This window comes from Amaranthus tricolor, chromosome 10 (genome assembly GCF_026212465.1).
Source record: "Amaranthus tricolor cultivar Red isolate AtriRed21 chromosome 10, ASM2621246v1, whole genome shotgun sequence".
Classification (NCBI taxonomy): domain Eukaryota; kingdom Viridiplantae; phylum Streptophyta; class Magnoliopsida; order Caryophyllales; family Amaranthaceae; genus Amaranthus; species Amaranthus tricolor.
Window position 1 is genome coordinate 1,430,682 of NC_080056.1, and position 26,338 is coordinate 1,457,019.

At 31.8% G+C, this 26,338-nt stretch overlaps 5 protein-coding genes and 1 long non-coding RNA gene across 7 annotated transcripts; 4 read left to right on the top strand and 2 right to left on the bottom strand.

The window, feature by feature from the left end:
- The first annotated feature begins 6,337 nt into the window (after positions 1 to 6,337).
- LOC130826124 (uncharacterized) lies at positions 6,338 to 7,059 on the top strand. Its single transcript, XR_009047023.1, has 3 exons — positions 6,338 to 6,483; positions 6,575 to 6,668; positions 6,831 to 7,059. It is a non-coding gene; the product is annotated as an uncharacterized LOC130826124 (long non-coding RNA).
- A 2,493-nt stretch (positions 7,060 to 9,552) lies between these two features.
- LOC130826125 (lycopene beta cyclase, chloroplastic/chromoplastic-like) lies at positions 9,553 to 11,606 on the top strand. The gene has a single exon (XM_057691668.1). The coding sequence runs from the start codon at positions 9,945 to 9,947 to the stop codon at positions 11,448 to 11,450; it is 1,506 nt and encodes a 501-aa protein (XP_057547651.1). The 5' UTR covers positions 9,553 to 9,944; the 3' UTR covers positions 11,451 to 11,606.
- A 777-nt stretch (positions 11,607 to 12,383) lies between these two features.
- Positions 12,384 to 15,785, bottom strand: LOC130826127 (pyrroline-5-carboxylate reductase-like). 2 transcript variants are annotated; one of them, XM_057691670.1, is made up of 7 exons: positions 15,484 to 15,785; positions 15,209 to 15,257; positions 14,739 to 14,830; positions 14,119 to 14,191; positions 13,410 to 13,533; positions 13,142 to 13,247; positions 12,384 to 12,849 (listed from the first exon to the last, which is right to left on the bottom strand). In XM_057691670.1, the coding sequence occupies exons 1-7, from the start codon at positions 15,679 to 15,681 to the stop codon at positions 12,700 to 12,702; spliced, it is 792 nt and encodes a 263-aa protein (XP_057547653.1). In that variant the 5' UTR covers positions 15,682 to 15,785; the 3' UTR covers positions 12,384 to 12,699. The 2 variants fall into 2 exon arrangements, with proteins under 2 accessions (XP_057547653.1, XP_057547652.1); XM_057691669.1 differs by having other exon boundaries at positions 12,384 to 12,835; positions 15,484 to 15,782.
- A 2,410-nt stretch (positions 15,786 to 18,195) lies between these two features.
- On the top strand, positions 18,196 to 21,030 carry LOC130826128 (uncharacterized). Its single transcript, XM_057691671.1, has 2 exons — positions 18,196 to 18,529; positions 19,919 to 21,030. The coding sequence occupies exons 1-2, from the start codon at positions 18,365 to 18,367 to the stop codon at positions 20,561 to 20,563; spliced, it is 810 nt and encodes a 269-aa protein (XP_057547654.1). The 5' UTR covers positions 18,196 to 18,364; the 3' UTR covers positions 20,564 to 21,030.
- Positions 21,031 to 21,173: 143 nt separating this feature from the next.
- On the bottom strand, positions 21,174 to 21,701 carry LOC130826131 (ubiquitin-like protein 5). Its single transcript, XM_057691675.1, has one exon. It carries the CDS (start codon positions 21,564 to 21,566, stop codon positions 21,345 to 21,347), a length of 222 nt encoding a protein of 73 aa, XP_057547658.1. The 5' UTR covers positions 21,567 to 21,701; the 3' UTR covers positions 21,174 to 21,344.
- A 778-nt stretch (positions 21,702 to 22,479) lies between these two features.
- LOC130826130 (mitochondrial fission 1 protein A) lies at positions 22,480 to 26,204 on the top strand. The gene is made up of 5 exons (XM_057691674.1): positions 22,480 to 22,784; positions 23,587 to 23,722; positions 25,264 to 25,388; positions 25,525 to 25,588; positions 25,967 to 26,204. Exons 1-5 carry the CDS (start codon positions 22,692 to 22,694, stop codon positions 26,050 to 26,052), a joined length of 504 nt encoding a protein of 167 aa, XP_057547657.1. The 5' UTR covers positions 22,480 to 22,691; the 3' UTR covers positions 26,053 to 26,204.
- Positions 26,205 to 26,338: the final 134 nt, after the last annotated feature.

Here is a 26,338-nt window from a genome sequence, read left to right on the forward strand (position 1 = left end):
TTGGATATTATATTATATATCGTGGTTAGTTTGTAAGATAAATTTTAAATTATAAATCACATACATACAATTATAATAACAATTTATAATTTGCATAATATAATACTCCAACCTATTTTAATTGATTTTTATTGATTTTATCTAAATAATCTAACCTGTATATATATTTTTACTGACAAACAACCATTTTTATATTTTAACTGACTATTTTAATTATCTACTAGTCGTTACATTTACTTCTTCATTCTTATACTTATTCGTTGATTTAACTGTATTTCTCTTTGATTATTTAAAAAATTAGATTATTTAGAATTAGTTAATAATTATAATTATTAATAGCATATAAATAATAAATAGAATCATTTTGCACAATTTTTTATTTAAAAATGAAGTATAGATAACATAATGAAATATGGCTCACAGGCAGACAACTTAGACTAAGCATAAGATTGGCAGTGGCAGCGTTGTTTTTCATGGTCTGAATTATCTGGTGGGTAACGTGAGTACATGACAGAATAAGATGGTTGTTATGAGGCACTGATTTTCACATGCAATAATATCTGCACCCAAAATACGTACTCCGGCCGACCCAAAATATGTCATCATTTTTTACCTTATTCTTTTAATTTATTCTTATATTTAAACACTTTTTAATATTATCCACATAATTTATTAACTTCTCTTCTACGAGACTATTTCGTCGTGAGTCGAATCCATATAAAAGGTCTATTATACTAAGTTTTCATTATTGGACTATTTGAACCAAGTATGACACGTTCCACAGAGAGATCGTCTCATACAAGAATTTGCGTTTAAATTTTTTGTTTGTTGCAAAATATTCATATTTTCTTAAAACTATACTCCTTACTTTTTCTTTGATGTTAAATAAAAGGGACAGAGGAGTAGAAGAGTAATTGTTGCTCTCTCCTAACTCAATCTATAAAAAACATAGAAATTGAATTTTAATAGACTTAAAAAGATGGCGTATGAAACCAAAAATTGCATAAAGGGTGAAAGTAAAACATTGTAAAAATCAAAACGAATGAAAAAGATGTATATCTAGACGACAATTATTTGAACAAATTTATTAGTTAATTTGCATACATGACTTTAATTTTTTTTAACAAGTAATTGTAGTTATTGAAACGAAGAGAGTCATTGTACTGACGATCCGTTTGATTGTTGGTACTAAACGATGATAATATAATAATTTGTGATCAATATAAATTTTAATGAAATATTCTATTTTATTCACAAATGAATTTTGTGAAGAAAATGAGATGATTATAAGAAAACATCCATAAAGATTAAACTTGGTAAGAAATTTTTCTACTAAAATTGCTCTAATCTTTCCTCTATTTATACGCTTAGTTTTTATATGCTTAGTTGTTTTTTTTAAGTATATCTATGTTAATTACTGTTGTAGGTCAAACTTATGATGTAGGCCGGCAAGTAAATGCAGGAAGAATTTCTTAGGAGGATCAAATTTTGAGTCGGGGGACTCTTTGACCACATCCTCCTTTATGAGTATGGATAGTCGTCTTTTTTTCTTTCTAGACCCTACTTATAATTCCTATAAACGAAATACATTGAGTATGAGGATGATGAAAATTGCTCTAATCTTTCATCATCATTTTTACTATTGAATACCTTCTAAGTTCTACAGAACATATAGTAAAAGTATGGATTGTCTAAAGGTTAACTAAATGCTAAATGCTAAAAGCTAAATGCTACTCAAATGAGGATGAGTCATAGAGCTACAAGCATGGGATTGTCTTGTCAGATCAAGACGGCCTTTTATTGAGCCATGACCTACATTTCACACTTCCTCTCTTTTCCGCATATTTCTCGTCTATGTCTACCCCTCTTTAATTTCTTTAGCGATGCAAAAATCTATAATTCCTAAACATAAATGTTAGAGTATATAACATATTCTGGGGCTTCAACCATCAGCTTAAGCTTTTGGTTGAGTTGGTTCCTTGACATGGTATCAGAAGCCAATGTGACAAAAGGCCACGGGTTCGAATCTCAACCACCCCTCATTCAAAGTGGAATATTGAGCACCATGTATGAGGAGAACATGTGTTGCATCCACACTTCTAGCCCAAAGGGCTCTCGTGTGAGGGGGCGTGTTAGAGTATATAACATATCCTAGGGCTTCAACCATCAGCTTAAGCTTTTGGTTGAGTTGGTTCCTTGACATGGTATCAGAAGCCAATGTGACAAAAGGTCACGGGTTCGAATCTCAACCACCTCTCATTCAAAGTGGAATATTGAGCACCATGTATGAGGAGAACATGTGTTGCATCCACACTTCTAGCCCAAAGGGCTCTCGTGTGAGGGGGCGTGTTAGAGTATATAACATATCCTGGGGCTTCAACCATCAGCTTAAGCTTTTGGTTGAGTTGGTTCCTTGACAATAAACATGAATGTTCCCTCCTTCAACTAGTATTTTTTTGGTATAGAGCAATTACATATAATCGGTATTAAAATATTTACAATTAATTATGTTATGCTGTGTGTAAAAATACCGTTATTATACTATTATAAAAGTATAATAATATGAAATACTCTCTTTGTTTCACAAAATTTATTTCACTTTTTGTTTCTTTATACTTCCTCTGTTCCATATTAGTTGCAACATTGGTAAAAATAACACTATTTATTCATCATGTTTAATTTATGATTAATTTTTAATCTATAGGTTAAAATATAGTCAAGTAAGATCTTGTTTTATCTGTCTCATTACAAAGATTATTAATATCAAATTTTTATAATTTTTTATTATACATAATTAAATATATTAATGATTGAATTAGTGCATTAGATTGCGTGAAAAGGCAAATATTAGTATATTACAATTAAATTGAAACGGAGAAAGTATTCTATTCGATTAAATTACCCACATTTTTATTTTTGGCCATGACTCTACATTTTTTCTTTAATGTTTATCCTCCTTCTAAATTATTTTTTAATACTATTCATATATTTATTTCATTTTCACATAAAATACTGATTGACTCTTTTTTCTTAATTTATCCGCTAAATACCTGTGAGACGGATTTGATTGGACACATAAAAGTATTATGTAATGTAAATAATCTCAATGCATGCATGCATGCATGCATGATGTATTAGAGGGGTCAACTTATTTCATTCATCAAACAATGAAGTATTAAGCTAACGTGCGGGTCCTAAAACACACCGACTATTTCTAAGACTAGTTCGATCAAAGTCTAATCTCAAAGAAAGAGTAAATCAAGCATGAACAATGATGCTCCTATATCCAATACATGTCTAATCCACACAATTAAAACTTGTCATCTACATTAAGTTAAGTAATACTTTTATGTTTTTGGTGATGTGAAATCGATATCAACGATAATTTTCTACTTAAAACACGATAAAAAGAGATATTAATATTAATACGGAACGTATAATTGAATTACTGTTATAAGAATGAAAAAAAAAACTTTTGACTACTAAGTAAATTTATAAGTCTTGTTATGTTTCAATGTTGCTACAACGCAATTTGTTAAAGTAATTATTGTTCAGCTCTATTCGCACGTCTATCTATTAATTACGCATCATGTTTATAAATTATGTTTGAAATATAAAAAAAAACATTTTTATCAATTAATATTTTCATTGATTGTCCATATCTTAGAAAATACATTTCTGTAATAGTCTCACCTATGACTTTGATTCACTTGTATTTGTTAAAAATAAACCACTAAGGTTCACTATCTGCAAATATAAGCAACAAGTGAGATTAGTAGTAGCAAATGAATAATAAATGAGATTATGAATACGGAGATGACACAGAACATTTTGATATCTCTTCGAGATTTGTCTTGTATTCCTTTGAATATACTACATTTATATTTTTAACATTTTGAAACTTATAAAACAAATATGATAATTCAATGGAATTGAGGAAATATTTTTCAATAGTCACAACTATCACTCTTAACGTTACAATTGTTGCAATAAAGATCAACTCTTATATAGGACCATCTCAAAAGTAGCTTAAATATTTATTTTAAAAATGTTTGTTTTAATATTTACGGTGTTAATTTTAATATTCAAAGTGAGACATTAAGCATTAGACAATTAAATGAGTACTTCAAGTATAAAAGTAAATTTATAGTTAATTTAGTTGAACATTAGTCAAATTGAATTTATCACATAATGAGACCGTCTTAAACTAGAATTTGTGTAATAGAAACTAATGGGGATTTACATTTTATTGGGCTACTACTTGAAACCGAAAATTTAACACTATGAACTTTGAACTCTAAAAATGTTAAGCCCACATAATAGAAAGTTGGAAACTAAAATGATAGCCACTTGGGCTCAGTTTTGAAAGTTAATAATCACCCACCCCAAATACAAATCAAAGTTTACGAACCATGGCCCACAGTCCACAACGAGCCCAAAGGATGAGTACTAATTACTGAATGATTTGAATCCCGAGCAAGTCTCTCACGGTGAGACGAGTCAATACAAGTAGTTTAAATTATTTATATTTTAAAAATTAATTGATTTAAGTCTAATTTGGCAAAAAAAAATTAATAAGTGTTTTTTAATAAATTAACATTGAAGCAGCTCATATTAAGCCGTCTCACGTTTAGGAAATCTTATTGAAGAATTTGTCTACAATGTACAACTTTTTTTTGACATATTTAATTAAAGTAAGAGAAATTTAATGAACTAATTTGAAAATTGTGATTGAATTCTCTTTCAGTTTACAAAGTTATATCCATTGCATTATATTTTCCTCTTGGCAATTGATTGTGATATGAAGTTCATATCATCATTTCAAAAAATAAAAGTTCATATCAAATACTTCATATATATAATGGCTAAAAAATTAAATATAATATATTTTGTACCAAATAGGTCTCTGAATTGCACATTTTTATACTAGTTTGTGATAATGACAAAAGCATATAGAGGCTGATTTATGACTTCAATGATTTCAATAGACAACATTCAACTTATGTATTAAATCATTAGCTAGTCTCTTGAGAGATCGTCTTTTTGAGGGACGTATCTAAGTCCAACCCATTAAACATTAATGCATAATTACCATGTATTCATAATGCATACTTATATTATTCTAAATGCTTACTTACTATATCCTTAATGCCTACTCTCAATATCTTAAATATCTACTTAAATCACTCTTAACTCCTACTTACAATATTTTAAAAAATACTCCCTCCGAACCAATTTAGATGTCCCATTTGTTTGGGCACGGTTATTAAGGATGGTGTGGGGTCCATTAAAAAGGGTAAGTAGTAAAGGGTAAGTAGTGAAGGGTAATCGGGTAAGTAAGGTATATGGGGGTGTATTCGTAATTACTTGTGTGAACTAAGGATATTTAGGTAAAAAAAAATTGACAAAAATAGAAATGGGACAACTAAAAAGACTTTACCAAATAAAGAAATGGGACAATTAAATTGAATCGGAGGGAGTATATAATGGATCAGCCCAATTAGAATTGGTTTCTCATAAGAATTTGTGTTAAATCATATACCTAATTCCATCAATATATGTGAATGTGATGATTAATTAAGCTGGTATGAGTTTTGTTATGTGATAGTATTGCCCTGAATTCAAAACCTTATTAAACATATTTTTTAAAAATATAGAAAAATAATTATCCATTTGTATTTTAATCGACATTTTATAAATATTATCAATATAGTTTGATTTTATTTTAGATATGTCTCTCCAAAAGCAAGTACTTATCAAAGAAAGGAAAAATAAAATAATGTAACTTAATCAGAAAGCAAGAAGTGATATCAAAATTGATAACAAAGACGGGTATAATTTGGCGAAGGAGTATTGGATATATTGAAGTTGGACAAATTCCATTGGTCAATCTATAAATTTGACTTTCAACAGATTTCTTAACCCATAAGGACATGCCACGTGGCATTTAGAAGTCATGTAAATCCCGTAAAAGTATATCTTGAACTTGGCCACCTAACCGTGTACAACCCAAAACAAATTAAATATTATTAATATGATTGTGAGATTTGAACCTCTATTAATCTGTTATAAGCAAGTTTATTTGGGAATTTTAATTGTTTTTAATAGAAAATATAAGAGGTATGTGATTTAATTTATTTTATTAGTTGATTATTATATGAAAATAAAATTATATATCTTTGACTCAATTGAAATGGATAATGAAATATGAAAGCAAAATTTTTAAAATTATTTTTAATAAAGAAACGTACCAATGGCAATAAACGTATGTGTACTTGGAAGCTTCATTGGAAAATTCTTTTTTTAATTCCTTTGCTTATATATACATTGCACACATTCAAGTTATTTTAATTTCTCATTTAAAGATTAACTTCTATTGAGTATCAACAAAACCTAATACTACAATCACTTTATTATTAAAAATGAGCAACACAAAAACTCAACACCAACAACAAGAAAACTTGGAGAACGTCCCGCCGGCCGGTAATTCTTTTTTTTTATTCGCAACATATTTTTTAAACGTCAGCTTTTATTATTTTTGAGTTGAAATTTATTTTAATTTCGATTATAATAGGTTATCCAACTTTAACACCGTATGAAGAAAAAATAAAGAAGAAAGGTTGGTTTGGTACTAAGAATAGAGGCAAGAAAGGTTTCCTTGAAGGATGGTATGTTTAATTAATTATATCTTTAATTCCTATAAAATTATCAACTTAATTTGAATAAATAAATTGTGTAGATTTAAGATTTTAAAAATTGGTTATAATGTATTTTGCATTTCTTTTTTTTTTTATCTAATTAAATTATTAATATGTTTTAAAATATTGCAGTTTGGCTGGGCTATGTTGCTGTTGGATTTGTGAAGAATGTTGCTGCTAAAATATCATCTCTCGATGATCATCTAAGCTTCATTTTCATCTTTCATTAATCTTTATGTATTGTGTGGAGTATTAATTTGGATATTATTATTCTTCAATTATGTATATTTAATCAGAAAATATCATGATATATGTAATATATTTTCAATTATATTTATCATGTGTATGATAAATTATTGGTCATTTTATGTTAATATTGTTTTTCCATTTTATTTAATTGATTGGCGTGTATCCTTGGATTAATGAAGACTAATTAGTGTTAAATCTTGTGTACCTTTATTCTATTTTGTTGCATTTCATCCTTTTCTAAGAATTTCCCATTTAGAATTGGATCTTGTAATCTTAGTTAGAGAGAGTATTAAATTTTAAGATTGATTATGTATTTGATTTTCATTGAACCTTTAATTTCTTTTCTCCTAAGTCATCTCTATAGCAAATTTAAATAAAATGCCCTTTTCATACACATTTTTAAATCTATTTGAGTTTAACAAAGTTAGGAAATATTCTAATAGCTAACTAAGAAAATGACACAATAAGGAGGATTAGGATTAGTTCTTATCTTTTCTTCCACTTTCTTTTGCTTTATTATAATTTCAAGAATGCCATATTCTTACGCTATTTTATTAAGGGAAATCATAATAATAAACTAAGAAAATGACATAATAATTGACTAACTAATAGCCAACAAGTAATATATATCTAACATCTTTATAATAACTAACTAAAACAGTTAACTTAACCAACAACTACTTTATTAAACAGACTCATAATCTACTATTAACCAACAACTACTTTATTAACCGTTTTTATAATAGTTGGCTTAACAATTAACAAAAAAAGACACTATTACCAATTTGTTAAAAAAAATCTAATAACTAACGACCAACAATTAACAACTAATAACCAACAACTAAGACTCAATTATCAAACAGATGAGGAGTATCAAGTTACAAGGTGTTTACCCAAAAATGGAAAGCTAGGGGAAATTGTTAAAGTAGGCTCCGGGATGTGTTATACTTTTTCTGTTCTCTATTTGTAACACCCGAATTTTCTCCGTTTTCTTGCGGTTTTGGTTCCATTTAGAGGGTCTACTATTTGTTTTCATTGTTGATGGCTCATTTTTGATGGCCCTGCTATGACGCGTTCGTCTATGATCTTACGTTGAGTAGCGGGGACATCATAGATAGACATTACAGGTGATGGAGCTTCCATGCATTACATACGAGGGGAATGAGTGAGAGTATTGAAGTGTGCAATAATCTTATTGTTTTGACTTTACCTGTAGTATATTTTCATTCAGGTTGTTTATATTTTGAGTTTGAGGCACATGTCCTTCTTTTTGTACAAGTTATCTCCGCTGCGTTGTTTTTGTGGTTTGTATGATTTAGATAGTTGTCATTCTTTTTCTTTCTTCAAACTCGAGCGTTTACTTTGGAACCACGATCCATGCTTATTAGCATGTCAACAGAGGATTAGGTGATGAACATTCCACCGTGAAATTTTGTTACAAGGCCGATGTTGCCTTTTCTTGATTATGCTTTAATGCGCGTTTATTTTCTTTTGATGCGTTCAATTTCAAGGTAGATGCTACCGAAATTTCTGCACGATTTTGTTTTGAATTTTTTCTATAATCCCTTTAATTAAATCAATCAAACTTTACCTTTTTTCTTTTCCTTTTCTTTATTTTTATTTTATTTTAAAAGTAACACCCGAATTTCCCCCACTACCTTGCGGTTTTGGTTCCGTTTAGAGGATCGGAAATTTAGAGGTGTTACAATATTACTTGCAACATTGAAAAATAATGTACTATTCATTCATCAATTTTAATTTGTGATTATTGTTTAATTTATAAGTTAAAACATAGTCAAATAAAATTTTATTTGATTCACCTCAGCCTAAAAATTATTAATTAAATTTTCATATTTTTTATTATACATAATTAAAAATTTTAAAATTAAATTAGAGGAGGAAGTATATTCTAACATAAATTGTTTTGATCTAACACGCATACCTTTTAAATTCCAACACGTGTTTTAGCACCAAGCTCAAATCATCAATGACTGATCCACAAGTGGCATGTGGTTGACAGTCAAACACATAAATCATTTATCAACCTTCATTTTAACGTGTGCTTAACCTTAACTTTGAAACGCCTATTATTTTTAGGCCTAGCGCACCCAATTAATTTCTGTTAGGGTCGCAATAATAACAGAAGATTTTCTGTAACTGTCTTTAAAATTAATGCTACGTCTACAAAATTAAAGTTCCTTAAAAAATAAAAGGGTCGCAATAATAACAGAAGATTTTCTGTAACTGTCCTTGAAATTAATGCTACGTCTACAAAATTAAAGTTCCTTAAAAAATAAAAAAATAGTTTCGTAAAAATTATATATTGATCTTGTGATTGCAGATTTTTCTTTCACCTAATCTGTGGGTACAGGGAATTCTCTAGCTTTAATTTCAATCCCAAAAATCTCGTTTTATTACATCTGTACCAAATATTTATATAAGAGATTATCTTATTTATTTTATGTCGTTCTTTTTTTTATGGTAATTTTTATTATTTTCTTTTTATTTAACTCATTATTTCTATTAATGAATTGACTTAATTTTTTGAAATAGAATTTATTTATAAATTAATTCACTTAATATTTAGGTATTTGTTGAGGGAACACTAATATAATAACATAAGAAAATCGACTTGTGCATATGAGTTGATGCAAGAGCCACATAGGAGAGTCATCCAACTCCTCACAAATTTATCTTTTGCCTTTTCATGGTGGAAACTTGAAAAGTGACACCCCAAATTCCATAATCAAGGATAACTAATCTTCATTATCTGGTAAATATTCATAAGATACCATCTTTCAATTCAAGTTTTGATTTTTAATTATACTTTTTTCTGTATATCATTTTGTTTATGAAATGGGGTTCTACTTTCACTTCTGTTAGTTTTTTTTTTCTTTTCTTCCTGAGTTTTTTCTCCAATTTTTTGAGTGTAATTGAGGATTTGGAAGATACCCAGTTGGGATTATTGTCCCTTTTAAACTTTTTTTGGAAAAATAAATGGGTACTTTGCTTAAAATTCATAGCAAATTTGAGATTTGTAACCCTATACTACTAGGGTTTCCTGAGAAATGGTCTAATTTGAGTGTTTTAAAGGGTCAAAAGCACTATACAATAAAATCCTATAAAAAATGGTGCAAAATTGGAATAGTTAAAGCTAGTAGTAGCACTCTTTTGGAGCTTGTTCCTGAGACTAAGAAAGAAACCCTAGAATTTGAATTGCCTTCATATGATACATTAAAGGGCAAATTGGTAGATCTTGCTGTTGTAGGAGGTGGGCCTGCTGGACTTGCTGTTGCACAGCAAGTTTCGAAGGCAGGTCTTTCGGTTTGTTTAATTGATCCTTCCCCTAGATTGATTTGGCCTAATAACTATGGTGTTTGGGTAGATGAATTCGAAGCCATGGATTTGCTTGATTGCCTTGATACTACTTGGTCAGGTGCTGTCGTTTTCATTAACGAGGGTTTGAAAAAGAATCTCGATAGGCCTTATGGGCGAGTTAATCGAAAACTATTGAAATCGAAAATGATGCAAAAATGTATATCAAATGGGGTGAAATTTCATCAAGCAAAAGTTATGAAAGTCACCCATGAAGAAACAAAATCTTTACTTATATGCAATGATGGCGTTGCGGTTCAAGCTTCTATCGTGTTGGATGCAACGGGTTTTGCTCGAAGTTTGGTGCAATACAATAAGCCATATAACCCGGGTTACCAAGTTGCTTATGGGATTTTGGCTGAAGTTGAAGAACACCCTTTTGATGTGGATAAAATGTTGTTTATGGATTGGAGGGATTCTCATTTGGATGGTAACTTGGACTTAAAATCGAGAAATAGTAGGATCCCGACCTTCCTATACGCCATGCCTTTCTCCTCGAATAGAATATTCTTAGAGGAAACTTCTCTTGTTGCTCGACCAGGATTGGCTATGGAAGATATACAACAAAGAATGGAAGCTCGGTTGAGGCATCTTGGTATTAAAGTAACGCACATTGAGGAGGATGAACGGTGTGTGATCCCTATGGGAGGAACCCTTCCTGTGATCCCCCAACGCGTTGTGGGAATCGGTGGGACTGCTGGTATGGTGCATCCTTCGACTGGATATATGGTTGCGAGGACATTGGCAGCAGCTCCGATTATAGCCAATTCGATTGTTCGATATCTAGACTCGAAAAATAGTCGTGTTGGAATTGAATTGTCTGCCGGAGTTTGGAAAGAGTTATGGCCGATAGAGAGGAGGCGACAAAGGGAGTTCTTCTGTTTTGGTATGGATATTCTGCTTAAACTTGATTTACCAGGAACACGAAGGTTTTTTGACGCGTTTTTTGACCTAGAACGGGTGTATTGGCATGGATTCTTGTCGTCTCGACTATTTCTACCCGAGCTTATTATTTTCGGGTTATCTCTTTTTGGTCATGCCTCTAACTATTCTAGGCTAGAAATTTTGTCAAAAGGTACTTTACCATTGATAAATATGATCAACAACTTAGTTAAAGATAGGGATTGATGTATAGAATGTTTTAGGTCTTGTTCATGTCATATGTGATCATACATACAGGTCTTCTCTTTCAGCTTGTAGATGTAAAATATAAATCATAGATGAACCCTCCTGGCTGTAAGGCCTTCTTGCGACATGTATTCCTGCGTCATAACTTTCTCGTCATATCTCTTGTTGTGCGTTGCTTCGATCCTTATAATCTATGCTCATATAGGATCATTCCTTACATACTGAGAGTGACTCTTAAGACTTCTTCTTTCCGTTCTAGAACGCATGAGTTGAGTGTGCTGCTTTTGGCCTCATGTAGCGTTTTTTCCATCCCCGGATAAGGTCAATTCCATATCACAAATTCTTGTGAGAGATGGTCTCTTTCTCTAATTGGGTCACCATATTATATATTTTTTAAAATATTATAAATAGACACTAAAAATAATATAAGTAAATATTTAAAATATTGAAAGTAGACATTTAGAATACGGTATGTAAGCATTAAGAATAATGTAAATAGGCATTATGAATACGTATGTAAGCATTAATTTTTAATGGGTTGAGTTTGAGATACGTCTCTCAAATGACTAGCTGATATAGGGAAAAAGGTAGGGCGTAGGCTGAATAAATTTTCTTATAGGCAATCAAAATCAAACTCTTATCACAAGAATGAAAGATAAAGCCTTTATTGAGATTTGAGGATATAAATATAAACGGAACCAACAATTATAATTTATATTACTAATTTTTTAAAAAAGAAACAAAGTTAAAGTAGTACTCCTAATAAATGACGGTAATGATAATGAATTCTTGTAATTTATACAAGAATATACCATCTCTCGACATGAATCATGATTCAAGAGTTCACGGAGAAAATCATACCCGGATTTACCTCTGCTCGATTGTTAAAATGGGGATATTGTATCACGAATACAGTGACCAAGCAAACAGAAATTAGCATTATTATCCATGTATCCATATCCATAAATTACCATCTTTATATGTAAAGGAAAAGAAAATTTGCTAATGTTTTGCATAACTAGACATCTGCTGGAGCCTGGAGGTGTACAAAATTCCTTGCATTCCCCCAAAAACAATGGATACACTTGCATCATGTAGCATCTAACTATACAACATTTCAATAAAGGCCTTACGAGTTTGGATCGATCATCGACTACCTGCTGCTAACAAATTATAATAGATGTTCCTCGATAAAGTTAGCCCTGAGAAAGTTCTCTGCCACGCTTTGCAGCTGCCACAACAGCATTAATCAAGGTGCCTCGAAATCCACCTTTTTCCAATTCATGAATGCCGGCAATTGTTGTGCCTCCAGGTGATGCAACATCATCTTTGAGTTTAGCAGGATGCTTCCCACTGTTTGCCACCATCGTTGCTGCTCCAAGAACCTGTAAAGCATAGCCTTTGGTAATATTCCTGTCAGAAAAAATAATAATGCTAAACTGAAAGAGGAAGAAATCCTGCTATTCCTGGCCGTCTCCTCCTTTCCTTCTTTTTTCTTTAGCAAACATGTATGTTTATGGCATGTTTGCTGTTTGGTTATTGGTATTAAATGGTGGTCTTAGTACTCATTGAAGCAATAATTACTCAAATCGATCAAATGCTTTAAAAGCGTCTACATTATCCAAAAAACATTGGACACCAAACTCCATATTACAAGGTGAAGGTATTGCAAAAAAGAGGGAGGGGCTTACAGTTTGAGTAGCTAAACCCTTGGCCAGTTCTCGTGGCAGACCTGCAGCAACTCCTCCATCGGCCAAGGCTTCAATGGCCAGAAATATATATGCTGGCCCACTTCCACTACACATCTCAAGACAAAATAATTCAGTTTTGGGATTTCAGAAAATAAATCTCTGGCTAAAGTTATATGAAAACTGACATAAGCTTCAGTTGATGATTGGGTACTCAGTATCCTATACGCATTTAAGTTTAAGGTTCAAGAAATTCTGAGTATTGACATACCTAAGACCAGTAATTGCATCAAATAACTTCTCTTCTGCTTTCCAGACCTTGCCAATAGATCCAAATAATCTCGCTATAAGTTCAATATCTTCTTCAGTTGCAGTACCTCCCCCAACACTTATCACTAAAAATACAATCCACATAAAACCAACGAATATTAAGATGCAATGGTGCAGCAATAGAGTTAAGACTAAAAAGCAATAACTTCTGGGGAAACTTATAGAATGTTGACCAAGGGTATGTCTTTCCTGACTTGATAAAACCAGATTAAACTTATTATGATTGCACTTAACTAAAATAGGCAAGGAGAACAGGCTCTCAGTCAAAAACTTTGCAGTTAGTACTTAGTAGAGCTTGATAAAGCAGTCAAGCATTGGATTTTAGCTTTTGGGGTCTTGTTTTGCAAATCAAACTTTGCATTTAGGATAGTTTTTATTTAAAACAAACTACGACTTCATAGTTAGTTGTGCACCCTCATGGAAAGGTTACTTTGACAACTAGTCTTTTCAAGTTAAGATAACTATAAAGATGGTCTACTATGAAAAGCTTTGACAAAGAAGCGCTACATCTCTAAAATGTTTCTCTATCAAGACATAAATAATGTAACAAGCAGGTTCCCTCAACATACCAATAATGAAACAAGAATTGTCACCCTGAAACTGATCGGAAAACTAATAGCAGAAAACAATACCAAAAGAAGTAAGCAAACCTGAAGCAGCTGTTCCAACAGCAGCAGGCGTATTAGGCATCACCCTGATAAAACGATTCTGCCCGGACCATTCCTATGGAAGATTAAACATCAAGCAGAAGACAAGAATCAAAGGTCTATTAAAAAATACACGATATACTACTTAAAGAAAAACAGAAACAATCCAAACGAACAACAGCAAAGACACCCTAATGCAATTCTAAGTCATACTTTCTGAGGGTATCCTCATTCTTCAGTGTTATATTTTCCTTTACCAAGGTTTAAAAAAGGCTCAACTACTCAAGGTGCAAGAAGGCAACAGGGTTGATGGGGTCTTAGAGACCAGGTGCAAATGGCTAGACATGAGATGTGCGCCTCACAATCCTTAAAAATAAAGATCCTATGCGCAAAACAGGTTGATGAAAATGCCTTATAGGCTTATAGCACTTTTGAGCCTGAAGCTTACATTACTTAAAAACGCCTCGCCAGTGCCATTTAGCGGCTCAGCTGCACCTAGGCACACTTTATAAAACATGGGCCATCACAAATTATACAGTGTTTTTTGTTTCACTCGAAAGTCTAAAGAAAAGATTCTTTAAATATACATAAACACCATAGTATTTTGTAAATCCATAAGATACCTTTAAGTCCTTCAATTTTGTCCCAGCAACAACCGATACCAGTAACTGCTTTTCCGAAAACTTTGGTCTCAACTGTAATACCACATCCTTGACTGCACTATATCACAATAAATGAAGAGGTGGTCCAATAGCAGACATTGCAATTCATATGGCTAACTATAAGTACTCTGTCTTCCTCATTTGATAGTTAAAATCATTTTTCTCTTCTTCCATACATTGTCCATTCGGAGTTCTCACTTAAAAAGTTTTTCTGAAACTAGACAAGCAAGAAAAAACGATAACACATATTCGTCCAATTACCAATACAAAATATCCTTCAGCATCCAAGATTTGTATTCGCAATCTCAGAAAGTCTAATTTTTTTCATGTCAAATAGATAAATGCAGCATATGAAGAATCTAATTCTCAGCTAAAAGCACCAGAACATCAGTAATACACTACTACAAAGCATAAAATGTATGGAAAATTACCAATTTGAGGTTTTACTGAGAAAATAACCACGTCACAATCTTCCACAACCTGTAGATAGCAAACCACACATTTAGGGGTTTTAAGTCAAAAATCAATAATTTAACACAAAAAGCTCAACTCATTGACATTGTAAACGCTAATAACTACACAAACGAATCGAGTGTTGTGGATCATATAAACTGAAAATCATTCAAAAAACATTGCATACAGAATTGTAAAATTTGAAGACAACATAATAAAGTTAAACTAAAATTAAACAATGACCGAAAGAAACCTGATGATTTTGATCAGAAACGGAAACGCCGAACGATTGAAAAACTTCGCGGCGTTGGGGATTGAGGTGAGCGGTTCGGATACGGGAAGGAGACAAAATGCCAGAGTTAACAACACCTTTAGCGATGCTTTCCGCCATTTGTCCAGCTCCAATAAATCCAACCTTGAATGTGTCACTGGGAATTAGTGTCATCGCCATTTTTGTTGTTTACAATTTCTTGATGTTCTGCTTGTTGTATAAAACTGGTAGGGCTTGTGGTTTTGTTGCTTGCAAAATTAAAACATATAGATGGGTGAAAAATAAAACAAAATATATACATTGTGATAATAAGATTTCCTTTTCATTTATATTTTTATGATTTACTAGTCACTCTTAATATTTTATTTTAAATCCGTAAATTATACGTTATTAGATGGAATTTTATTTGATTCGTCTTATTATAAAATTTTATTTATTTTAATTTTTTATAATTTTGAATGATGTACATAATACTCCTTTCGTTCTCTAATGTTCTTCCCATTTGGAATATTGCGCCTTAAGAAGAGATAAATTTGATTAATGTTTTTACACATATTTAGAAGATAGTATATGTTCATGTGAGATCTCGTTAGATTCGTCTTTATGTAAACTTTTTTATTATGCATTTTTTATAATTTTTTTATGTGTATTTAGAGATATTAAAGTTTGAAATTTGCTTTAAACAGTGCAAAAAGTAAACGGAAAAAACAAAAAAAACGTAAGGAGTAATTAAATTAATTATAGATACATAGAATTGAATTAATGCATTAAATAGAGTACACAAAGCAAATGAAGGCTTAGCGCCGAGAGACTATCTCTATATGAATTATAGAAAATATAAGAATAATTGACATTAATAATTCAACCTTTTGCCCATTCGATGTGAATAATTGATATGCTAATAGCAAATTAAGGGCAAATATTAAATTATTAGAAAATAAACGGGGATGTTGACATTAAACTAAGGGCAAATATTAGATTATTAAATTCAAATATGAGATTATTTACTGCGGATAAATAAAATACTCCCTTCTATTCACCTTAGGTGTCCCATTTACCTTTGAGACATTATTCATTTATCACTCTTACATAAAAAGAAGTATTAATTTATTAATAGTATTCAAAAATATAAACTCACATAAAAGCAAATTTAGTAAGACAACATGGCATTTACTGATGCAAGTTACATTACTCATTCCTTGGCTATGACAGATTTTTAATTTCCCTCTTATCAATTAAGATGCTATTAGGATAGAACCGGAGCGATACACGAATTTTTAAATTTGTTAATATTTTAATAAAATTTTAGACTAATGAAAATATTAAATTTTGTACTATTTATATTGTAATTTTTGTCATTAAAGTGTCAATACATAAAAAGGAATAATTGCATTATCGAAAATTTTAGAGTAATTTATACTGTAATTTCTGTTAAAGTGTTTATTGCACTATATTTGGTAGCTGAGGTAGTCTGATTGCATATAGATTGATTACAATTGGTTGCTTTTTTGCATTAATTTATTTGTTGCCAAATTGACATTCAATTCAATATTTTTGACATTTTTCCTAAAATTCAAAATTGTAATTATGATAGTCTAACAATGTAAATGATTGATTTTACTGATCTATTAAATAAATTTTATGTCATTTCAGTTTTAAAGAAAAATTATTGAAAAATATGGCAATTATGTACTTCTGGTAATTTCCGAAATTGCAATATAATTGGAATAAATGTAATTTATTATGCTGTCTAATTTTATACATAGTACATCATGCATTTTGCAGTATACTTTTTTAAACAGTATATCATATATATTACAGTGTAATTCCAATAATTTTTCAAACAATATATAATTTTCTACACAGTACATCATATATTTCCCAGTATAGTTTTTTAAACAATACATTTATATATAATAGTGTAATTAGAATAATTGTAATTTATTCAACCATTAATGTATAAATTTTTTCAAAAATGCAAATTCATAAATCATAAATATGGTAAATCTAAAAATAAATATCAATTAGTCAAATTTCATTAATAACATCCAATGAAAAAAAGACAAAGGACATGCTCACAATCAAATTACTTTATTCTATTATACAATAAAATTAATAAAATGTATGATTCTCTCAATTTAAATTTTACTTTATTCGTTTCTTTTTAAAGGAGCGTTTGGTATTAAGAGAGAAAAGAAAACGGAAAGGGAATAGATAAGAAAAGGATAGTTGTTTTCACAGCTTTTTTAAGAGGTAACAAAGTAATGGTAACCATTACCTTCAAGTAATGGTAATGGTTATCTAATTTTTATAACAAACAAAAAGTAATGTGTTTTGTTAATGAAATCCGTTACATATAGCAAAAAATACTATATCAAACCCCCTAAATGTTTCATTTGCTTTTAGGTTACTATTCATCAATCACTTTTAATTTGTATTATATTTTTAACCCATGCAATTAAAACATAGTCAAATGATATTTAATTTAATTTGTCTCAGCATAAAATTTATTAATATTCAGTTTTATAATTTTAATTATACATAATTATCGCTATTAAGTATTAAATTAGTGTATTAAATATGCAAAAAGCAAATGATACATTTAAAATCAAATACAATGAATTTATTCTTTTAACACCTCTTAATACCAAGTGTTTAAGTCAATGAGTATTTTCTTAGTAGATTGCAGGTCAAAGTCAAAGAAAATAGCACCTAGTTGTCCTTTAGCTATAACCTCAGCATTACATCAGCCATGACGTCAAAAGTATACTTCCTTCATCATGTGGATTTTAGTTTGCTAGATCCGCCATTGCCTACCTATGTATGAATCAAAGCTATACACTCTTGAGTGTTGAAGGAAGAAATGGCGGGGACGGGTGCATTACCAAAGCCAAGTTACAATGCCTCGCAGTATTCAGGTGGAAGACCATCATACCCACCACAACTTTTCGATTTCATAGCATCTCACACTCCTTCTCATCTTCTTGCTTGGGATGTCGGCACCGGCACAGGTCAAGCCATTCCTTCTGTACGTCTTTTCCTTTTCTTCCTCTCTCTCTCTCTCTTTCTTCAATTTCATTTGTCCGGATCCCAAATTCCCAATTTGCATCTTACACGATTGGTCGATTTCACATCTTATGGCAATTGGCATTTACGCAATTTAATCACGAATTGCTAGATTGTAATCGCTAATTGGTGTAGATTTTCTTCACTCGCATACAATTAACTTGCGCATTTATCAATTTTTTGAGTTTATAAAGCATATATTTAGTTTTTAATCACTAAAAATTACTTGGTGTTAAAATAATCTTGAAAAATCTAGAATTTTAATTAAGTATAAAAATATGTAAACTAAAAAATTAAAAAATAAAAATATTTAAGATAATATAATGAAAAATTCTAAAAAAGTAATTAAAAAATAAAAATATTCTAAGATAATACTATAATGGAAGATTCTAGAAAACTAATTAAAAAATAAAAATATATAAGATATTTTAGTAAACTTGTAACCTAACTCAATACTATAAATACCCATTGATGTAATTAATTTTTTGGCAATGAATAAGGATATCCATTCTACATATTCACTCATCTTCCTCTCCAAATAAATCCATTCCCTATTTTACCGTCTAAATTTTCCTACGTTAATCACTAAAAATTACTTGGTGTGAATCCTTTTGAGGGTGGATAATTGAAAGTTTCTTGAGGCTATGAAGCATGTTTCTGTTCACTCGATCATTTCGTTTTCCTTGCTAATTCTAAACATGAAGGAAATATACCAGGTTTTAGGGTTTTTGGAATTTGGAAGGCTGGGTTTTTGTTTTACTTTCAAATTTTTGTCTCAAAAGGATGAGATTCGAGATGAGGCATGATAAGTTGCTTTGTGGTCCTGCTTATTTTATTTTCTTTTGAAGTTTTGCGGTGTAAAACTACTGTAAATGATGTGAACTAGGGGTTTTCTGGTGTTAGTGCGCAATTATATACCTTGCACATGTCCGGCTCCATCCATAGAGAAGCTAAGTCTTGTCTTAAATACTGTCCTCACCTTAGCCATAATGCAGTTCAAGTAAATTTAGGTTTATTTTCTGCTATGAAGTGTAAAAATATGGTGTATGATCTTACAGATCTACTAATTACTTTGGGTAATTGTATTTAGATGGAGGGAGCCAGTACTGTCCAAGTTAATTTCCAATGAGTACAATGTCCTAGTATTTGTTTTTGTTATTCCAATTTTCCCTAAAGCCCAACAATAATGCAACTAATGTAAGCAAGGGATCTAAGTTGTTCGAAGGTCGAAGTTTTCTCGAGTGAATTTCTACAAATTTACCTGGTTTTCGTTAGCTGATAAGCTGAAAGTGAAGGATTTTTCACTAGTTCTTACACTCTTATTAACTATAGTATAATTTCCGATTATCAGCTAGCTGAGTGCTTCAAGAATGTGGTGGGCACTGACGTTCATGCAACACAATTGGACTGCGCACCAAAACTCCCTAATGTCAAGTACTACGAGACTCCTCGAGTACTCTCTTTCAGTGATGTGGAGGAAAAGATAGCACCTGAATCCAGCATCGACTTGATAACTGTTGCCCAAGCAATGCACTGGTTCGACCTCACCAAGTTCTACGAGGTAGTCAAATGGGCCTTAAAGAAACCCAATGGGGTTATTGCAGCCTGGTGCTATACTACCCCTGAAGTGAACGAGGAGGTGGATGCTGTCTTCTGGCCCTTTTACAAGGGTTTTGCAGGTCCAGGGTGGCATGAGACGACAAGTGCTGTGGATGATAAATACAGGAGTATTGATTTCCCTTTTGAGCCTGTTGATGGGTTGAGCCATACTGGCCCGTTTGAATTCAAGGCCGAGAAAATGATGAGATTGGAGGATTTTTTGGCATACATAAGGTCATGGTCAGCGTACAATGCTGCCAAGGAGAGAGGGGAAGAGAAGTTAACGGATGAGCTGATCGAAAAGTTCAAGCAAGCTTGGTTGAATGATGGAAAAAATGAGAAGATTGTAAACTTTCCCATCTATCTGCGAATGGGGAAAGTTGGGAATTTGAAATAAAATTGTGGTGCTAATCTTGTCCTGGACCTTTTTCCAAGCATTCATCGTGACTGGTAAGAGGATTTCCACAAGAGGAATGGGGTATTATCAATAAATTATCACAATGCATAAGTCAGCACGATGAATAGTAGATTGAACATTATGATGGTAAGAATGCAGGACAAAAGGGGACTCTATTGTTCTCATAAATACTACAAAACTTTCGCTTAATTTGTTTAGAGTTTGGACTTAATCCCGACTAAATGCAGGGGAAGTAACTTGTAAAGTGTAAATCAAACTCATGATAGAGTTGAACTCTAGCCTGTCTGTCAATATTTGTAATAAGACCTTTCTAGTTTGTATGGAAAGGGGTGCCAAATACCTGCTGTGATCGGTTATGAATGTAGAAGTTACTGTTGCTGCTTGTGCCTCATTGTGTATCTATTAAGAGACATTTCATATTTTCAAGTTTCAACACCTATTTTTTTCCGGTTTCATTGTCTAAAAGCAGATAAATCATTTCCAATAAACATCAATTTAAAATTCACACATTGTTAAAAGTTCAAAACAAAGGATGACACCAATTACAATTCACAAACAACAGAAAACTGTAATTACAAAAAATAATCAACATCCTTCATTAATTGACAGAGGAATTGTTCATTAATCAACAACAAAGAAATCCAACATGTGTTCCAGCAACAAAAAAAACTATCAATGAAAAGGAAAAACACAGAAATTAACATGAAATTTCACATCCAAACAAAAAAAGAAGAAACGAGGATGACCAGAAAGATAGATGTCAATTATAGTAGAGTTCAAGACCCATGCCATCATGAATTTCGTAATCCTTCAAAGTGATATGATCTTTGTAGATTGTATACCACTTCTGAATTCTGATCTTTTCGGAGCGAGTACCAGTTTGAGCTGCTACAAGCTTCTTGAGGTCGCCAATGGTGTCATCTTCGTTGCACTTCACTCGTACTTTCTTCCCCAACCTGTCGTTCAATACCACTTCAATCATGGTTTTCTACTTTCCTTGTTTTTTCTCTCGATTTTATTTACCACATACAATTCAAGAATTGAATTGCAAATTTGTTGAAAAGCCCTAATTCCCAAATTGACGGAGTAGTTTTTTGAGGAAAATATGACGTTGGGTGTTTATAGTAATGGTTAATTAGTAACCGACTTAGCGTTGACAAGTCAATTTCTTAATTGCGTATTGCTCAATAAGATGGAAATTGATTCCTCTACGATTTGGAATGGTTGTGACTTGTGAATTGGGGTAGAGTGGCCATGGAAATGGTATCGTGTTGGAGCGTTTACGTATCGTGTCTATTATGTTTTATACTAAATTATGTTATGTTAAATATCATCATGAATAGCGTCGTATTGTATGACGTATAGTGCTTGTCCACTAAAAATAAGGTCTTACCATGAAAATTGTGACATATTAGGCTTTCTTTGAGCCTGATTGTGTTGTGTCTATTCATGACATAAACAGTGTCGTGCTTGGGCAGATCACATGCTAGTACATCCCACTTCCATCTTACGACATAGCCCATAGATTGAGTTTGGGTTAGGTCTAATTAAACTTAAACTTATACTCCATTACTTTCATAGTGTAAGATCTAAGTAGGTTTAAAACATGTTAATAGATCGACTTAAAATTATAAAAATTCAACATAAAATAATTTCCTTAAATAAGGTTTTAGGTTCCATTATCGGTACTCCACAACTAACCATTTTCCTTCTCTTATTCATCCACATACTCAAAAAAACTTTGTGCAAAATCCCCTTTATTGGAATCTCATTTGGTCCCTAAATTAGTATCAAAAGACATATTTTTAACAGCAAATTTTCTGTAAGATAACCACATACGTGTAACCATTTATAAGTCTAATACATAATTTAAAAATTCTTGAATGAACATTTTAAACGACAAAATACCGTTAAAAAAACAATAGGCAATAATAGGCGATGAATAGTTGAATACCCTTGGTTACAGCGAAAACAAAGCCTTGTCTTTTTTGTCAATTTCTCAATATTAATCCTCAATTCCTGACGTTCGATCTCAACTTGTCATTCTTATTCACTCAATTATACAAGTATATCTTCTAATTAGGTTTTGTAGTATTCGGATAAAATTATGGATGCTAAGATCGGACAATTCTTTGAATCCATTGGTAATTTCTTCGGCAATGGTGATCAAATTCCATGGTGTGATCCTGACACTATTTCTGTAAGCCTTTCCCTTTTTTTCCTTAATGTAATACTAATTCTAGGGTTTATGTTATTCTGTTTTCTCTATTCGATTCCTTTAATATCAGCGCATTGTTTCTTATCATTGCGTATTTGGCCTAGTCGAATCCAAAACTTACTTGATGATGTAAAATTGTAAATTGATTGATAAAGATGCAAATTTTTATCATATAATATGCAAATAAAGTGGTCGGAAATTCTATGATATGATGTGAGGTTTCTGTTTACCTTTATGCTTTTGCTCGTGAATTTTTTCTGGAAAAAATACATGGCATTTCAATTGTTTTGTGGCAATTCTTAAGCTGTAGTAGTGTATTTACCGTTGAAATTTGTGAGTGATTAATATTGCAGTTTTCTTTTGGTAGTGTCTAACAAACCTATATTGTCAATTTTTTTAGTAAGTTCTTCCTGGGATTAAGTGTGTATGCCTCCAATCATCGTGCCATCTGCTGGCTTTTGGGAATATTGTATATGATATTTGCCTGAACATATATGCTTATGTAATAGAAGTACTAGCCATTTGGTCTTGAGTGTGCAATTTTATTGAGCTATTTGGTTTGAACAAGCATTTTTGATAATTTTTGTGAACATAATAACTTATTAAGAGTATTTAATGATTGTTTAGCATTGTTTATAAAATTGGGTTAGTTATTCGGAAATACAATGTCTTGCTATCTTAAATGTTTAATAGGCGTTGAAATTTATCTTGAGAACATATCCCCTCTCCCTCCTACAACCTAGGGAAGTAGTATAGTTTACATTGGCTGTTTGGCTACTTTCAGGGACTTGAACGGGAGGTTGCAGAGGCTGCAAGTGCTAGTGAAGAACAGAAAAGTGAATGTATAATGAGGTTGTCATGGGCCCTTGTTCATTCTAGGCGTCCTGAGGATGTGCAGCGTGGGATAGCTATGGTTGAAGGTATTTTGGTCTTCTTATTGACATGGATTCTTTTTATGTCATTTGTATTTGATACTTTTTAATTCTATGCATTGATTTATTTTTAAAGTTCTTATGCACCACCCCTTTTAAGTCTATTTGTGAGCTGCTTCATTTTAGTTGTCTGGTAAACTGTAGTAGCAATCACTATATTAGTAATTTGATAGTGCTTTTTTTAACCATATCCACTATCTGATACTGCAAAGATTTGGCATAAGAACATGTGATCCCATATAGTCAAAGATTAAAATGATGAAATGAAAAAATCCTGAAGGAACTTACCTTTTTTGCTGTTTGGAGCAAGAACCAGAGAAGATATAAAATTACTTGCATTACCAACATTTAATCTCAAGTAATATATCCGGAAACACTTAGTAAGGTATAATTTGACTTCAACCTTCGAGGATGATCACCTAAAAATAACTTGTATATCAGATTAATCTGAAAGAGTAACGATTCAGGTACAATTCAAATGAAAAATCTGATGATAAAGCACTAAGTCAGACTAAAAGGAGAGTAGACTAAGAAAGGTTTAGGCTCATTTCACCTTAAGGTGAGGCTTGATTGCCTGCGTAGTTTGTAAAGGCCTTTGACCATTGTTTGCTGCTTTTATCCTTGGAATGGTCAGTGAAGGTGAAATGATTAATGTTGATGTTTCATGCAAAAGAGGACTAAAGTTATGGGTGATTGCGGAGCTTCAGTACATTCATTGAGGGAGGATCAAATGGATGGGAGAGATGAAAAGGAGTGTTGAGGTGAAAAATAAAATTATGGTTTTTGTAAGCGCTTATGCTAAGCTTTTGAACCGTGGTGGAGAATATTGTTCACCGAGGAAATTTTCTCTTAGTATTTTCATTTGCTTGTATGCCTAGCATTGTTTATATATTCTAGGGCCTGTTTTCCATATTCACATGTTTAGCACTTACTAGCTCATCTATAGCCCACAGAATGATATCATCAGTATTAGAATGATCAATAAACCTAAGAGGTTATTCGCCTGCTTCTAATGGACCAACTTTTGGAGAAACAGAATACTTAAGATCTATACCCATTATCTATTTAGAATTTAGATCAACAAAAAAGTTCTAGCATATAACAATAATTATCACTCATTCACTTGTATACATTCTATACCAGTGCTCTTTCATTAAGTCAAGCAACTCAATGGACTAACATTGTGAATCACAATTCTACAAAATAGAATTGCTTATGCGTTATAACGTCATGCTACATTTTATGATTCTCTACCACTAGATTACATAAACCAACTCGCCTTTGTCCATTTTAGTGTCTTGTCTATCCAATTTTTTGTATTTATTGTGTAAATAAGCAAATTGATCTAAAGAATTGAATTAAATTAATTTTCTTGATAGGCTGGTCATTTCAGTGATTGGTGATTGAAACCTAGGGTTTATATTACATACCTTCATCTTGAGTCCCCCTCGTCCAACTTCTGTTACCCCTTGTTTTTCAAAAAATGGTATAAAAAGAAGATTGAAGTTCGCATTTATTGTTTTTTGCAGCATCACTGGCCAAAACTAGCACTAGTCCTCTTGCTAAGAGAGAAAAAATCTATCTGCTCGCTGTGGGGTACTACAGAAGTGGTGACTTTTCAAGAAGTAGGCAACTTGTGGAACAATGTCTGGAGGTTCATTTCTGATTTAATGTTGTAGAATTGATACAAAAATGTATTTATGTTTTCGTTTCTTTCCCCTTCTGCGTCGTTTTTTCTTGATCACCCTTGATTGAGTGACTGATGTGTGTTTCATTCTTTCCTTTCTCAGATTGCACCTGACTGGAGGCAGGCATTAAGTCTGAAGAAACATGTTGAAGACAGAATTGCCAGAGGTAACAACTTTGATCCTCCACTTCCCAAATACTATTGATAGTCCATTTAGTCATCAGTATTAATTGGTGGGAATGGTAATGAAAGTTAGTGCAAGTTTGATACGAAAATCACTGGACATGTATAATCCTCTCTTGTTTCTCATTTTTTCACAAATTATTCAAATGCATTATCATTTGGAAAGTAGTAATGAAAATTGTGAACGAAAAAACCTTTTTATGATCAAAGTTTCATCAACATGGAAATAGCATAGTATATTTCTTGAAAATTAAGACTGCAAATTATTCTCATTAGTACCATTTAGCATCACTAACCAATCTGTTAGAAATTTTCTCCTCATATAAAGTTTTTTTATTGTTTTCTCGTTCTATTGAATGCAGATGGTGTCATCGGGATAGGCATAACAGCCACTGCTGTGGGACTTCTCGTTGGAGGAATCGCTGCAGCTATGAGTCGGAAGAAGTGAGATGAGCTGATATTTTTTTTGGAGTCTAATTTCAAACAGCAACTATCATCTTGATTCTTGACTCCTCTTATACTTATGTTATATACTTTGTGCTTGGATGTAATTGGATAAATAATTAATCTTACACATTTTTTCTTCCTTTTAATTTGCTACATGTTGTACATGGATGTAATTGGATAAATAACTGATAGTTAAATGATGGCGCTGGACGTAAAAATACCACTTAGGATGATGGTGATAGACCTGGCAAGCCTAGTTGCGCAAATACAGCATGAGACTTTTTGGG

What these genes read in the sequence shown, in the direction of transcription:
- LOC130826128 (XM_057691671.1), top strand. Translation starts at nt 18,365, where the DNA reads ATGGCGGGGACGGGTGCATTACCAAAGCCAAGTTACAATGCCTCGCAG. An exon ending in CAGGTCAAGCCATTCCTTCT is followed by an intron (nt 18,530 to 19,918) that starts GTACGTCTTTTC and finishes TCCGATTATCAG; the next exon opens with CTAGCTGAGTGCTTCAAGAA.
- LOC130826131 (XM_057691675.1), bottom strand. Translation starts at nt 21,566, where the DNA reads ATGATTGAAGTGGTATTGAACGACAGGTTGGGGAAGAAAGTACGAGTG.
- LOC130826125 (XM_057691668.1), top strand. Translation starts at nt 9,945, where the DNA reads ATGGGTACTTTGCTTAAAATTCATAGCAAATTTGAGATTTGTAACCCT.
- LOC130826130 (XM_057691674.1), top strand. Translation starts at nt 22,692, where the DNA reads ATGGATGCTAAGATCGGACAATTCTTTGAATCCATTGGTAATTTCTTC. An exon ending in TGGGATAGCTATGGTTGAAG is followed by an intron (nt 23,723 to 25,263) that starts GTATTTTGGTCT and finishes TGTTTTTTGCAG; the next exon opens with CATCACTGGCCAAAACTAGC. An exon ending in TTGTGGAACAATGTCTGGAG is followed by an intron (nt 25,389 to 25,524) that starts GTTCATTTCTGA and finishes TTCCTTTCTCAG; the next exon opens with ATTGCACCTGACTGGAGGCA.
- LOC130826127 (XM_057691669.1), bottom strand. Translation starts at nt 15,681, where the DNA reads ATGGCGATGACACTAATTCCCAGTGACACATTCAAGGTTGGATTTATT. An exon ending in TGTTGGAACAGCTGCTTCAG is followed by an intron (nt 13,534 to 14,118) that starts GTTTGCTTACTT and finishes TTGTATTTTTAG; the next exon opens with TGATAAGTGTTGGGGGAGGT. An exon ending in GATGCAATTACTGGTCTTAG is followed by an intron (nt 13,248 to 13,409) that starts GTATGTCAATAC and finishes TGAGATGTGTAG; the next exon opens with TGGAAGTGGGCCAGCATATA.